At 41.1% G+C, this 14,495-nt stretch overlaps 1 protein-coding gene and 1 long non-coding RNA gene across 3 annotated transcripts in view; one reads left to right on the top strand and one right to left on the bottom strand.

Annotated features, from left to right (window-relative positions):
* Positions 1–9,984, bottom strand: part of ppp2r2bb (protein phosphatase 2, regulatory subunit B, beta b) — a 66,045-nt gene extending 56,061 nt beyond the window's left edge. For both annotated transcript variants that reach the window (XR_011977817.1, XM_072661805.1), the window contains exon 1: positions 9,602–9,984. Coding sequence is in view for 1 of the 2 variants with exons in the window: in XM_072661805.1 (XP_072517906.1) it covers positions 9,602–9,680 (79 nt within the window). In the remaining variant the exon portion in view is untranslated. The remainder of the gene's footprint in view (positions 1–9,601) is intronic.
* A 170-nt stretch (positions 9,985–10,154) lies between these two features.
* On the top strand, positions 10,155–14,237 carry LOC140539689 (uncharacterized). Its single transcript, XR_011977842.1, has 3 exons — positions 10,155–10,397; positions 10,547–10,685; positions 13,788–14,237. It is a non-coding gene; the product is annotated as an uncharacterized lncRNA (long non-coding RNA).
* Positions 14,238–14,495: the final 258 nt, after the last annotated feature.

The raw sequence follows: 14,495 nt of genomic DNA, 5'->3' as shown, positions 1-14,495 counted from the left end.
GCTAGAGGCATGTTCCTCCACCTAAAATTCTTCTTACAATTAGCAGTATATTGTCTCAATCACACTTTTCTAAGCAATTTCAAAGACCTGTGCTTTAGAACAGTAATTGCACATTAAACAGTGGCTGGCTTTTATAGTGGTTGTGGTAGTCGTATTTGCTTCTTCACACTTAAAGAATCAACTCGATCAGTCAGCCTTATGAATGTGGAAAAATACACTTTTCTCCTGCAGTAACCGTAACGCTGGCGGAAGACTTCAGAACTGCGTCTGACAAAAACCTTGCCATACAGCATCAGTTACACTTTTTATACACCACAAATATGCATTTGTGCATTAAGCGACATTCACACTTTGAATCAGCTGGTCTTTGATGTCCATATGCTAATGTGTGCTTGTTTCCATATGTCCATGTGCTGATAATGCTGGTTTTCTGAGCCCCCCAGGTCCGGCTGGTGTGAAGTTGATAGACCCCATTGTTTCAAGATAAAGAAGTCACCATTTGTCTGCTCCCATTTGTCTGAAAATAATCTATACATACAATACAGAAATTTCTGAAAAATTCCCCCGCATGGTCATTTTCATTCTCTAGGTGTTTGTCTTGTGTACGGTTGCCTGGGTCGCTTACCCTCTGAAACAGTTCCTGGGGACAGCAACTCCCGCAAGCAAAGAAAATGAGAGCTTCCTGTTAATCACTAGGATGCCTGTTATCTGCAGCTGCCAAATGAAATACTGTTACAGCAGTGAGTCATAATCCAGCAAACTCTCTCTCTCTCTTTCTCTCTCTCTTCCACCTCTCTGTTTGTTGAGACTACATCTTGGAGCAACAGGGAAGACAAAAATAAACATACATATCTTTCACTTATGAATCATATTTTTTAAGTCTTTGCCCCCAGCCCCCATGAATACTTGCATCACATCTCTGGCTGAGTACAAAGCACAAGTGACTGTGCCCCTGTCTTCAATTCCATCAAAGCCGCAACAGACTCAAACAGCTTTATAAAATAATAAAGGGTAGGCTCTCGTAGTGGGATCCTAAATGTGTCTGCTCCATCATCTGAGGGGAATGCCATTCTTTATTAAACAGCTTAGCTAGCCCATTCCTGCTGGAGCCTAAGGCTGTGCTTGTCATAGACATTCATTAATGACTTTTTCCAGGCCTGGTAATTGTAGTTTATATTGTTCTCATCAGGTCACTAAGCATTATGAAGCACACACTGAAGTGCTGGTGACTGACATTAGACATAAGGCCTAGACTTCTAGTTAGATATAACACTATCATTATCACATTACAGAATTAATTTTGTGTGTGTCTTTGCATATTGTCACTGTCACACTATAGCCTAATACTGTTAAACTGATACGGAAGGGATCAGCCCCCCACGGTTTAGCACAGGACCCTGAAGTTCCTTGTTTAAAAGCCAGATGGAGATGCCGTCGCACACGACTGCAAAAACCCTTTAATGGATTTTTCTGCGCATTCCAATAGTAAATAGTAAATGGTAAACAGTACTGCCAATTAATTACTGTAACTCCCCCTAGCACAAGCAATCCTTTCGCCACCAGGTAAGGACCTAACATGCTATTCTGATACATGGAAAGCCAGCCATCCCCTCTTTTCTGCCAGTGTGTTCTGCCAGCCAACACCGTTTAAGAGTGATGAGGACAGAGAGTGCCATCTACCAACCCGGAGAAAACACGGCCAACTGTGCTTTCTCTGACTCCGGCTGCTGGTGGCAAAGCGGCAAGACTTTTAAGACCACTAATCTGACACGCACTTGAGAGTCCATCACTCAGCCAAGTACAGTGAGTATCAGAACAAAGCAAAGCAACACAAAAAGTGATCTGTCTATTTATATGACAATGGCAATACATCAAGCATGGCCACACATTTGAAGTGACATCACTCTGGTGTGTCAGTGCAGAGTGGAAAATTATATTTTTCATTCATAATTTTCTGTTACAGCCCCACCATTTATTATGAAATCATCACAAAATGTAAAGGACAACAGTCAGATTATCGAATTATGCCAAAAAGTGCAAAATGCACATAAAACATAAAATATAAATGGCTTTCTATTAGATCATGGGCGGGCAACGGGGGCCTGACTCCTGCACAGTTTGCTGAATCAGGTGACCACCTGCATGTTTCATTACAGAGAGCATAATTAGTCTGTAATTAAGGACAAAGTTGTTCAAATCTGGCACTATTAGCATATTTTGTATGTGTATCAAAATCTTGTGTTACATGCTGTGTATTGCGAAAATGTATTTAGGTATTTTGACATAATATTCTGTCCATATCACCAACCCCAATGTGTACCCCACAGTTCAATGCCACTGATGACATTTTAAAAAGTTAGGAAGAAAGGAATAACATTAAAACAATTTAATGCCCATGTTGCCCAAGACCAAAACGTCCAAGTGTAGACTTTGTGCCATGCCCCTACCTACTTCAATTAGAACCTATTTTATTGTGTCATTCATGTTGTTTAATGGCATAATATTGTCAATCTGTGATATTTTTGACACCCCTACTTTGTATGTTATAGTTTTAGTGAGCCATTCAGTAAATATTTTACTCTGTTATCTGAGGAACTTGTAGGTCATCTGCTGAGCTGGCTGTTAAAAAAATCTGCACTCTTATGTACGTCATGTTTAGTGTAGTGTTTGTGTTTTTATATACATGCAATTTGTGATTGTATATATACATGCATTTGTGCATGCATATATTGTGCATTGTCCATGTAATATATTCCTATATGCTATCCTAGATTTAGCCTACAAAGATGCAAAAATGACAGAAATGTCTGTGTGTTTGTTCACTTACACACTCTGAATCTCACCAACAGACATATGCAGAACAAGTTATTTCATTAATTTGTTAATTTCCCAGACACAAAGAAGTCTAATGAATCAATAGGGATTTCCAACCATGGTCCATTATGTTCTTGCTGTAGATCAACAATGGCACGGCCCTAGTTGATTTACATAACTCCATATAAGTTTCTTAATATCAGAGCCAATTAGGGTTATGTATTGGTGGGCTCAGCTGAAGGGGGTGAGTTTCCCTGCTTGGGCAGGCAGAACTCCCAGAGGGCCGTGGTCCACAGATGCCAGCCCTGGCTATTTTCTACAACTACTCCCCTGAGACCTTACGTATACAACCAATCTATTTCAGTCTAGGGCAAACATTCTTTAATCTACAACTGCATCCCTCAGACAAGACAAGGACACACAAAGGACATGGTCTGAATCAAACTATGGGAACCATTCTTAAAATATTAAAATGGAATGGTGACAGAGTTAGTAATTCTGTGCTTTCTAGGCAAAAATCAGGCTTTGTCGAGCAATTATGTTTATAACTGTATACTCAATTAGATGTACTTTCATTAAACTCAGCATACAAGCAGTGGTAATTTTAGCAGTGAATATAAAAAAAGGCACTAAGATCCTTCCATGCAAACCAAGCACCTGAGTATGATGCTATAGTGGAGGTGCTGGATATCAGCAGCAGCCCTGAGAACATGAAATCATTGCACCAAATGGTTGTTTACCAGGCCTCCTGCATCTATTCGCAATAATGTATCACGTTTCATTTAAAAAAAAATCAATATCAGTGAACTCCATGGTTTCATCAGTTGTTTGAGAACCAGTGGACAAAATCCAATCAAATCACTACTGACCTTCGTCTAATTAAAGCCCAGAGCCACGTGAATACAATGTAATCTAAGTTCATCCATTGATCAGCTGACAACATGCAACGTGACCAGGCTATTTTTGTATCATCGAACGAGGCAGTGTAGTGTCTTAGCTTGGTTTCATGAACTGTATAGTAAGGGTCTTGTATAAGCAACTCGCAAAGAGAGGTTTCTTAGGAACTGTGACTTAATGACACAAGAGCTAAGGGATTTGACTGACAACAAGTGTGCGTGTCGTAAGCCATTTCCAGGAGCACTGCCATGTCTGCATAAGTTTCCCAGACGAGACTTTTTTGCCTCGGCACAGCGAGCCGTGGAGAGGCTGTCAAACAACAGCTCAGCCGGAGAGGTTCTCTGATCAACGCACATTCACATGACGCAGGCCCAGAATTCCCACACACACAAGAAGAGCATCTGTGTTTTATTGGCTGTAATGCTCCAGAACGCTCTGCGAAAATAACTTGTGCACTCGAGGCAACGGAAGATGCATGAAAAAAAAAGAAATGAAATGAGATTGCAGGGTAGAAGAACAGGAGAAATGGAGCAATTTTTTGCTGTATTTGGATGACTTGGAATTTAGATTTATTTAGAAAAAATAAGAGACTAGTTTTAGGTCTGGTTAAAGGCAGTGTTTTTGTTTGCAAAACTAACTCCATTTATCAGGATACTCCGGACTTTAAGCCACCGCTCATGCAAACAGCCTTAACCAATAAGAGGCAGTATTGACTGTTTGCACCTGTCTCATCAAGCTTTGAGTATTTACGCCTGTCTGTACTGCACTCCTGTGCAAAGTATTGTTGTATTGCCTTGTGTTTTCTTCTGTGCTTTTTGCCCGACTACCTCTTTTTGGATTTGCCCTTTTGTCTGACTGCCTTTTGCCGACCTATTTGATTGTATTCTTTTTTTTTCCCTCTGCCTTGCTCATGATGTTGCGATTCTGACCTCGCATTGTTCTGCTGTTTTGGCTTCATCCTGTATAAAAATCCCTGCTCACCTTTTATGTGTAAGCATCTGATCTGTAACCTCAACGTTACAATAAATATATCAAATAAGAATAAACCATTAAAATAGGAATGTAATTACTTAAATGACAGATCAAATAGGAACAAAATAAATAAATAATACAAAAGTCAGCAAGTCCCAACATATCCACTTTGTGAGACTTTTCATCTCTTTTGTTCCTTTATCTCTTTGCATCGCTCTCTTTTACCTTTGGCTGTTCAATCCATTCTTAGCACCAAGCTCCCTTTGTTGCTGACACAGTTCAAGAGCATCCGGAGGAAAAACACAACCTGCCCTATCCTTTTTCATTAACCCAATCTCCCTCACCTCACCGCACTCCTTTACCATTAAACACTATAAGCTAACGAACACATGACCTTCGGGAGCAGTCACGAAAGAGTTAAGCCACGCACACCAGTCTTCTTTGTTTTGTTTGTTCAGTTCCCGAAATGATGCCAGGACTTCAGTGACCACAAATGCATGCCCACATCATTAGACCAGACAGATATTGTGTATGTTGTAAAGACTTCTAACAGGAAGAATCAGAGAAAACAATTTAAACAGGGTTATAAATGGCTTTATGCATCTCTGATAAGCATCTGCAGCCACAACACCTGTTTAGTACAATCTAATATTAGGACAATACAACCATGTTATAAACTTGTACATTTAGGCTACATTATCTTTTGTCTCTTGAACTCTATGGCACATCCGTATCTTTTTTATTACCTCAACCTTGTCTTCGTTTCTGTGTTTCCCACTGCACCCATGGGGTTCTATGATGGACAGCCTGCTTCTTTTATCATGCTGCCCTATACAAGCTTATCCACCTGAACCCATCAAAAAGCAAGCCCTATCTCCTCCCCTGCCCTTCTCTCTCTCTCTCTCTCTCTCCCTTCCCATACAATCCCTCTGGCATCGAGATCAATGTCTGACACCAGTGTGATTGCATTGCTTTCATATCTCTATTATTCTCTTGCAGCCACTCCCGTTCTCGGGGAAAGCCACGCCACCCTGATCTCCCCAGGCTCGACGGTTCATAAAGGCAAACTCCCAGACTCCAAACTGGCGTCAAAACAAAAGTAAAGCAGGGAGGGCGACCCAAGCATTTTAAGAGTTGATCGATCATTCTTGGGCAGCAGACAGAGGTGGAGAGAGCAACAGCACCACAGGAACCCAGTAAAACAAGTATCCGAAACAGGCAGCTCTGAGAAACAACCACCAAATTGTTTATTGTTCTGGTGGGACCATGAAATAAAAGGGCTTGGCTATTCTGCTGTTTGCGAGAAAAAAGAAAAAAATAAGAAGCACATAAAAAAGCACATAATCAGAGGATGAGGAAGTGTGCAAGATGAAGACACTTGGCTGGGAGTGTTCCATTGTATTACATGTTTAATACATGGGCCATGTGAGGTTTAGAGGTGGGATATTGGAGCCGGCTGGCTGGCAAAAGCCTTTTCTTGGCAAAGACTCAGATATTATTGATGTGAGGATCTAGAGGGGTATCTGTGTCCATTACTATCCTTAGCACTCAACCAGTGCAGACTGGAAAAGAGGAAGGGGTAGCTAGGTTTCCAACCTATTTCATATGATGTAACCCATCTATATTTCAAGTGCTAGTACTTGAATCAGTAACTACTTTGAATTACTCTGTAACTACTAGACATGAAATTAATGTGCATGTTCTGTAAAGATTGTTTCCAAATTAAAGCCATCTTTATATCAACATCTAATTAAAATGTTCTTGACAAAAACATATTCTAGATATTTCAAACAGAGAATCCTTCCCCTTCACAATCAATACAGAAAATCCTATGTATACACAAATAGCAGTATATACACACCAGCTACTGGCTGCTACTTCTCTAGCTTACTCAAACAAACAGACACTGTCAGGCTCCTCCTTTAGCTTCATGGCAAATCAAGTCATGACAGTGTGCTGCATTAAAATCAGAGTGTACAATTAATATTGTCAGAAAATAACAATCTGAAGCTGAAGCTATCTGTCATGTTAACACTTTACTCCAGTCGTGTGTGAGTCCTAGTGGAATAGGTGCAAATATTCACCCTTTTACAGAGAAGAGTTATTGCAACATGACACCATGTTTAACCCTATCCCTAGAAATCCTAGGCTTATCTCAGTACATTAGTACAGTGGCCACCAATCTTGCGTCTGGAGATCCAGAACCAGTCTTAATTAAAGCCTGATCTATCTAATTACTACTTTTTGCAGTACTTGATAAGCTGAATGGGGAGTTTCAGATTTGGAGAGAAGATCTCCAATGCTTTACATGTGGACTCTAATATGAACAGGAATATTATACTAACTGGCTTGCTGCGAATTAGACTATTCTCAGAGTGCTTCAAAGAGCAGTTTGTTTTAGGATTGTGTCCTTCTGCACACATACACTGTGCATTTAGCAAACAAGGTGACTGCACAGCTGAACCCATAAACCCTTAAGTGCACAACAATAAAACCCACCAATCATGCTTACAGAGGGACACCATGGCATTCCATTCTGAGTAAAGTGGTCCTGTCAACTAACCCTTTACTATAATAACATTAACTTACTCCCCAATACACTAGGGGGAGCCCAGCAAATTCTTTTGCTACTGACATCTGCCCTGTTTTTCTGTTCAACATCTAAGCTTAGACATACACAGGTCACCTCAGTAGACAAGGACAGGTCACAGACTCAGAGTCACAGCTGATGCTTCAGCCAGGCTTAATTACTTTTCAGATGTAAATGTAGATTTATTACTGCAAATTACATCTATTACAATTTCATTGAAAGATGTCAATTTATGTTTCTGTAAAAATGCAGGCTGGCTGTGGAAACTGCCTTATATGTGAGCTTATGTAATCAGAGCATGTCAACATTGGACTGAATACACCACAATGACTTTACAGGTGCATCCAAGCTGAGAGACAGAGAGGCAGGAAAAGCAAGAAAATGCGTGAGGGAACATGTCAATCAGATCTTGCTGTAAATCCTTGTCAAGCTGTCAAGTCTTCGCTACTGTCAGTTCATTGCATACAGATGTCTCCAGTGGACACTTAACACAACAGCTTTTCAAAACTACACCTTGCTCCTTTTTGGTCTCTGTAAGTTACGTAACCATAAACCCACTGTATACAGAAGTCCAGTACTCCATATTTTACCCTGTACATATCTGGCTCACTGCACAAAGCATTTCATCGCTGTCAAAAATATATAATTTATGAAGAACAATCCAATTGAAATGGACCAATATGACTTGGAACAAAAGCTATTTACCATAACTTACACTGAAAGTTAAAAAGTTCCATACATACATATACAGTACTTCATGTTGGCCAAGGTCTTTGCTTTTTCTATATGGTCAGAAGCACCTAATCTAGGCCTGTACATTAAACCGTGCCCTAGGTGTCCCTGAAATGTATTGCACAGTCCTTGCCCTGTCTTTAAACCCAGTCCGACATCCTCTCTGACTTGAAATAACACCCAGGGATACCTGCATTAAAGCAGGCAGTAGTTTATTTTCCACAGCAAGAGATGGCCTGATACCAGCTCTTCTTTTCCAATACCAAGTTTCAGACAATAACAATCTGATATTTCATCATTACAAACTGCATAAAAAGCTGGACTGAAATCGTAATGGAAGTATTTCATTTAAAGTCACCACAGAATGGAAGACTGTATTTACCTTGGCAAGAGTTACCTGACATAGAGTGAACCACTGTTGTGCCCGCTTACGCAAAATATGTGCCAATTTTGAGACCCTAAATCCCCAAAATGTACACAAACCAGAGACGTTCTTTCCCACAATGTTTATCACACACACTGGTGAGTATGCATATCACCACCATACGAGCTATCTGAAAAAAGAGACAGCAGGTCGCTACACAAACCAAGGCCTTGTGACTGCCAGAAAAGCTAACCCTAGCTAACTTTCTAGACAAGGCCAGATAGCTAGCAGGACTAACCACACGGACAGCAATATCATCCAGCTGGCATAAAGAAATTTGAAAAAAAAAATTAGGGGTTATTGTTACGTTGCTCAAATCAAAGTATGCTTACGAAAAGTATGTTCACGTTATAGCTGCGCTGATAATGCACAATCCATAGCAGTGCCTCACTGTAAACCAGCCAATCAGAGCATGATCCCAGGGTACAAGCATAATCAGCTTCTTTCGTTATAGGGCAAAGTCATTGGCTGGTAATTGGGCATGTAAAACCACATCTGGGCATTGTTCGTTAAACACCTTCTATGCAGACTTCAGAGAACTACTCTATGGCACCTTATACACAATCATGCTCAGACTGCTCACTGTACTATCCAACTATCCAGGAGGACACGCACGCTACCACAGTGTCACAGTGTGAGTGTGTGCTGTTCAGGGTTAGACTGAGCCAGATTCACTCTTACCCCTCCGATGTGCGATTTACCATTGAAATACCGATATGCCACAACAGAAATAGCTGGGTGTGAGTGGAAGTCAGAGAGGCTGTGGACTGTGAATTATGTTAAAAGTCCATTAGAGGTGGAACATCCTACTCAGACCCAGCAAACAGCTTCTACACATGTGTTTTCAGAGAAGTCCCCGGCTCAGAGAGCAGGACTCCTCACCCCGCTCAATACCAGAAGATGGGACATTAATAATGTAGGGAGGAGACGAAAAACACACTCTTACATCTTGTGTGGCCCCGACATGATGCTGGAGTTTCAGATGTCGGTGTAACGGCATTAGGTGCCGGTAAAGACGTGCTTTGGGTGGTCTTTCAGAGAAACCTTGTTGCGCGACTCACTGTCACCCCAAAGTGAGGTGCTTTTGTGTCAACAAACACTTCTCCCACAGAAACACACCTATAGCTAGCTACGCACATACCCGTGGAGCAGCCAGGTCGTTCAGGGCTTACCTTCCGTGTGACAACTCGAGGAGAGGATGGTACTCGGAGGTCTGAAGATGTAAGGCAGGTACCGGGAGAAGCATTTCATCTTTCTTCACCGTCTGCGCATCACTCTGGGGTCCGCGGTGGCGCTCTCTCCGGACCGAGCCGTGTGAGAGGAGAAGTGAGCGGCAGCGGCGGCGGCGGCGGCGGCGGCGGTGGCGGCGGCGGGGTCTGGTGTCCGTTAGAAGGGCGGCATCCCCGCTTAGCCTCGGCTCACGCCAGTAACACGGACCCTCCGCTCGGGGCTTTCTCGACCGAGGGATGCAGGCAACGGTCGCGTCACGTCGGTGTGCTTCACCATGCTTTCTGCCCTCCGCTCCAGCAGCAGGACGAAGCTGTGGTCGTGTTGCAGAAGTCTGGTGGGAGGGGCTTAAGGTCGATGGGGGGGGGGGAGGGGGGGAAGCGCGAGGGGGGGTGGGGGGCGGTAAACAGTGATGGAAAATTTGATTCAGTTTGCGGAACCGATTCTTTTGATGACGTTCCGTTCAGTGATAGGGAGATCGATTCAGTCCACCGAACCGATTCTTTTCAAGTCGTTACTTTAAATGGGACGGACATTCGACCCAGTTTACTGAACCGATTCTTCCCAAGCGTCCAAATATGTGAAGTCAAGTCCAATTTGTTCTCATCTCCATATACAACAAGTTTAGATTCAGCGAGTCAGTCTGATTTCGGCAACATTAGCTACTTCTAGGCTGCTGATAAATGGAGTCAGACTCGGAATGAGGTACAGAAAGAGGAGCCGCAACCGAGTAAAGAGCATGTAAGCGAAATCAAATAGGTTCTTGATGTTACAGTGTGATGTTTTTGTCACCACACACAGTGTATTTGTATTATGTTAAATTGTTAAAGGTTGCTGTTTGAATGTTATTACTGCTTGTTACAGCTGTTTCCTTCCAACCTTATTTTCAGACCTGCATCTAGAACGTAAACATTGCGAAGCGCTTGACTCATTTGGACGAGTTCAAAAGAACCGATTCGTTAAGGAGTCAGACGCCGCTGTTGGGAAGCGCAAAAGGCGGCCGCGGGTACGAGGAGGACCGTTTTCGAGGTAACTCTTCGCACCTGCTAGTCGAATATAAGCTCTGCTCTTGTTTGTGTGAGAAGTGTGGCGACATTGTCAGCACTGTACATACATCTCAAACACACCGGCCTTATTGACTCATTCAAATGACACAAAGCTGATATGTAGGTTATGAGGGCACTGAGACCTCTACAATCTGAATAATTTAAATGAAATGTCGCTTAGGCCTACGCAAACCAAGGCCTGCGGGTAACTGGGGCGCAGTATTTTAACACATTTGGATTTTTTTAATAATGAACCTCGATTTTTGTTCAGTGGCTCACACTGGTTACAATCACTTTTTAGACTGGTTTTTATTTAGGAGCATGTGTGGCAGGCTACAGCTCATAAGGACATGTCTTGCTAAGCTAGCAGCTTGTGCAGTTTTTAAGTAATTGCACAGTGATACATTTACGTTGTTTTGGCTCTATACCTCAGCGCATTAGAAATAAAACAAATCTGCAGATTTCAAGTACAGCCTGTAATTTGAGAATATGTCAACATTGGGTGCGCTGTAAGTATTACAAGCTTTTTTTAAACAGTCCTCTCAGTTTTGTTTTCAGAAAGCCTCTCAGAGTAGGAGTGCTGATCTTGGATCTGTCACTGTCAGTAACATCATCATAAATCATAAGAGAGGAATCTGATCAGCAACCCTGCTTCGACAAGCTTTATAAACACAGGCCCATATGTGCTTGGACACTTCACTGGACAGTTGTTTTTGATCCAGCTGTGTATGCTATTTTCTCTCTAGTGATGGGGCCCAGATCTGATCTCATATCAGATTTGTAGCAATGTGCTGATAACTGCTGAATATTATCCAGATTGTTCAACTTCAGAGTGATGGAAAGAGTGTGGAAATAAAAGTGAACGTCAATACGCTACATGAAACATGGTGACATGTGAGGCTGCCAGCGAAACTGACTCAGCAGAACCTGTTTTAGTGTTGAGTCTGCCAACGAGGCCTGGCACAGTCATGAACTTGGCTATTTAGCTGGCTTTTTACCTACCTGTCTTCATTAGTAGCTAGTACTAGACTGATGTAGTACTAAATGATGTAGTGCACTATTGTGCGTACACACTCAAAAGTCTATAGTTGAACATATGTGGAGATAAGAGTAAAAACATAAGCACTGCACTGTACTATGTACTGTGCAGTTTACATAGTCATATTGGTGCAACATTAGTGGAAATTACGTAGCATACAAATTACTATGGAAAATTACCTTGTGCTGCCCTCTATGTTACAGCACCGACTTGTAAGTTAGATCTTTGTATGATGTCCCAATAAATGCATTTACTGCTTTCTATTACTTGTTTGCTTTGAGCCAATGCACACAGCTCAAATAATTGTGATTAGGCAATTATCTAATAATTGTGACTGGCCTTACTGCCAACAGTAATAGCAGGATGAATTATGAAGTGTACAGAAGCACTGCTTAGGGGCAACCAAATTCTTTAGCACTGCATTTATTTTTTTAATTAAAGACTGGAAGCATTCAAGTTCACCAAAACCATTTTTGATGTTGATTGTAAAAAGGACTATTTGTATTTAAACAAAAAAATGTCAGCCTGGTTTGGCTACAACAACCCTCTAATGAAATCTGCAATACATAATGAAAAAAAACAGCACTTTGAATTTACACAATTAAAATGTGACACGTGTTAAAAGGTCTGAATTTGCATTTGGTACACAGCAAATTTGCCAGTGTTAAATAACTCTGTCAGTCTTAACACTAACAGTGTTAATTTAAACACAGTTATAAGAGACAGCAGAAACTTAAGAAGTGGCCAAAATAAGCAATTTGGTATATTCCTACATTCAGCAACACCAGAAAGTATGTAAAACCCAATAAGATCACATTAGGTGTTGTTGAAAAGTATTTGAAAAGCCTACTGGGACACAGTTCTCTGGGCAGATGCAACCAAGATTAACTTGAGTACAGAGAAGGAAAGGAAAGAAAATGTCTGTCACCTGTCACTGTTATGGCACAGGCATGCATGGGTGCCAATGCAACCGGGTCACTGCTGATAGAAGTAATGGGATAATTTAAAAGGTGCATAGAGCTACACTTCCTATTGAAATTTAGACCAATGCTGCAAAACATGCAGGATGGCACTTCACAGTACAGATGGATATAACCCAAAACAAACTTCGAAAGCAATCCAAGATATTCTTAAGGTAAATAAATGCAGTGTTCTTAAACTGACCAACTGAGCATGCGTTTCACTTACTGAAGACAAAACTGAGGGCAGAAAGATTTACAACGAAATGAGGCTGCAGCAGATTCCTGGCAAAGCAACTCAAATGAGGAAACTCAGCATTTGGTGATGTGCATGGGTTCCAGAATTCAGGCCCTCATTGATTGCAAAAGGTTATTTTTAAAATACTCCTTATATTTGTAATGGTGCTAGTTTTTGCACGTTGCACACATTGATAAACATGCTTTCCAGTTTCCAGTCTTTCATTCTCATTCAAAACAACTCAACCTCTCTGTCTCACAGACCTCATTCTGGATGAGGTCATTTCTGAGGGGGAGCAACTCACGCTTGTCCTATTTCCACTTTATGACAGAATATAAAGTGGGAGATCTAGCCTGGAGGGAGCGCAGCAGTCAAGCACAAAATACGATTCGCAGCTCTACTACAGATTAACAGTCAATTTGCACTTGGACAAATGTAGATAAACAGGAGGCTTTGCAGGATAGGCTGCAGCTGCTACTGGATCCTCATGTCTGTTTCCTTTTTGCCGTACCATAATAAGTCCCTTATGTAATTACGTTTTTTTGATGGCAACAGTAGAATCAATAGCAGGTGCCCGGGGTGGGATGGGGGGTGTGGGGCCATCTGTGCCTCTGTGGTGTGGATCAGCATAATGGCCTGACATCCTCCATTCTATGCCACCATAATGTAATGAGCTGAACACACACACCGAAATTGGTGGGGGTGTGTGGTGAGAAACATTCAAAGAATGCAAGAATCATACATTGGTCACACATTTGCATTAGTGTGTTTTAAAAGCACAGCATATTATTAACAGTGATGTAATTAGCTAAATGATTCACTGGTTCATGTGTTTGTTTTTATGCCCAGGTCATGGTTTTCCCATCTGGAGGTGGAGTGCAGACGTTGTGTTTACAAGCGTATCTGGAGCCCACTCCATTACTCAGCTGTTTTACATATTCGTATTAATTTATTCACATTATAGCCTATTGGAAACTTGCATACATGTTTTAACCCCATATGTTCTGCAACTTCCGTTATGCCCAAAGTATTACTAAGGTGTAACTACATGTAAAGCAATGCAAATTGGTTGTTCCTGAGTTATATCAGTGGGGGGGGGGGAACAGGAGCCACCGGTGGTTACCATATGTGCCTAAAAAGTACACATGTACACATGTGGCTACCACCCCACTACTACCTCACAAGGCTTTTTTCTTGTCTGATAAAGCAATGATTTATTCAGTGAAATTTTCTAGTTCTCTTAATTTTCTAACAAGCATTAGAAAATGTTAGCTGTAATTAGATTTATTAGAATTACATTTTGGCGTAATTTGAATTTCACATTTCTGTACATTGTGTCAAATTTTCATGTCGAATGTACCAATAAAAATGGTCCAAAATGATCATAATATATTTAAGAATAATTTCTTATATTGTTCTTATATTTTATATTAGATATATTTTATATCTTCTTATATTTTATTATATACTCATTCACATCAGTTTATCAACAAGTGTACTATATATACTATACTATATATATATATATATATATATATATATATATATACTAATTCA

Source organism: Salminus brasiliensis, chromosome 18, assembly GCF_030463535.1.
Source record: "Salminus brasiliensis chromosome 18, fSalBra1.hap2, whole genome shotgun sequence".
Taxonomy (NCBI): Eukaryota; Metazoa; Chordata; class Actinopteri; order Characiformes; family Bryconidae; genus Salminus; species Salminus brasiliensis.
This window is presented reverse-complemented; position numbering and strand designations above follow the sequence as displayed.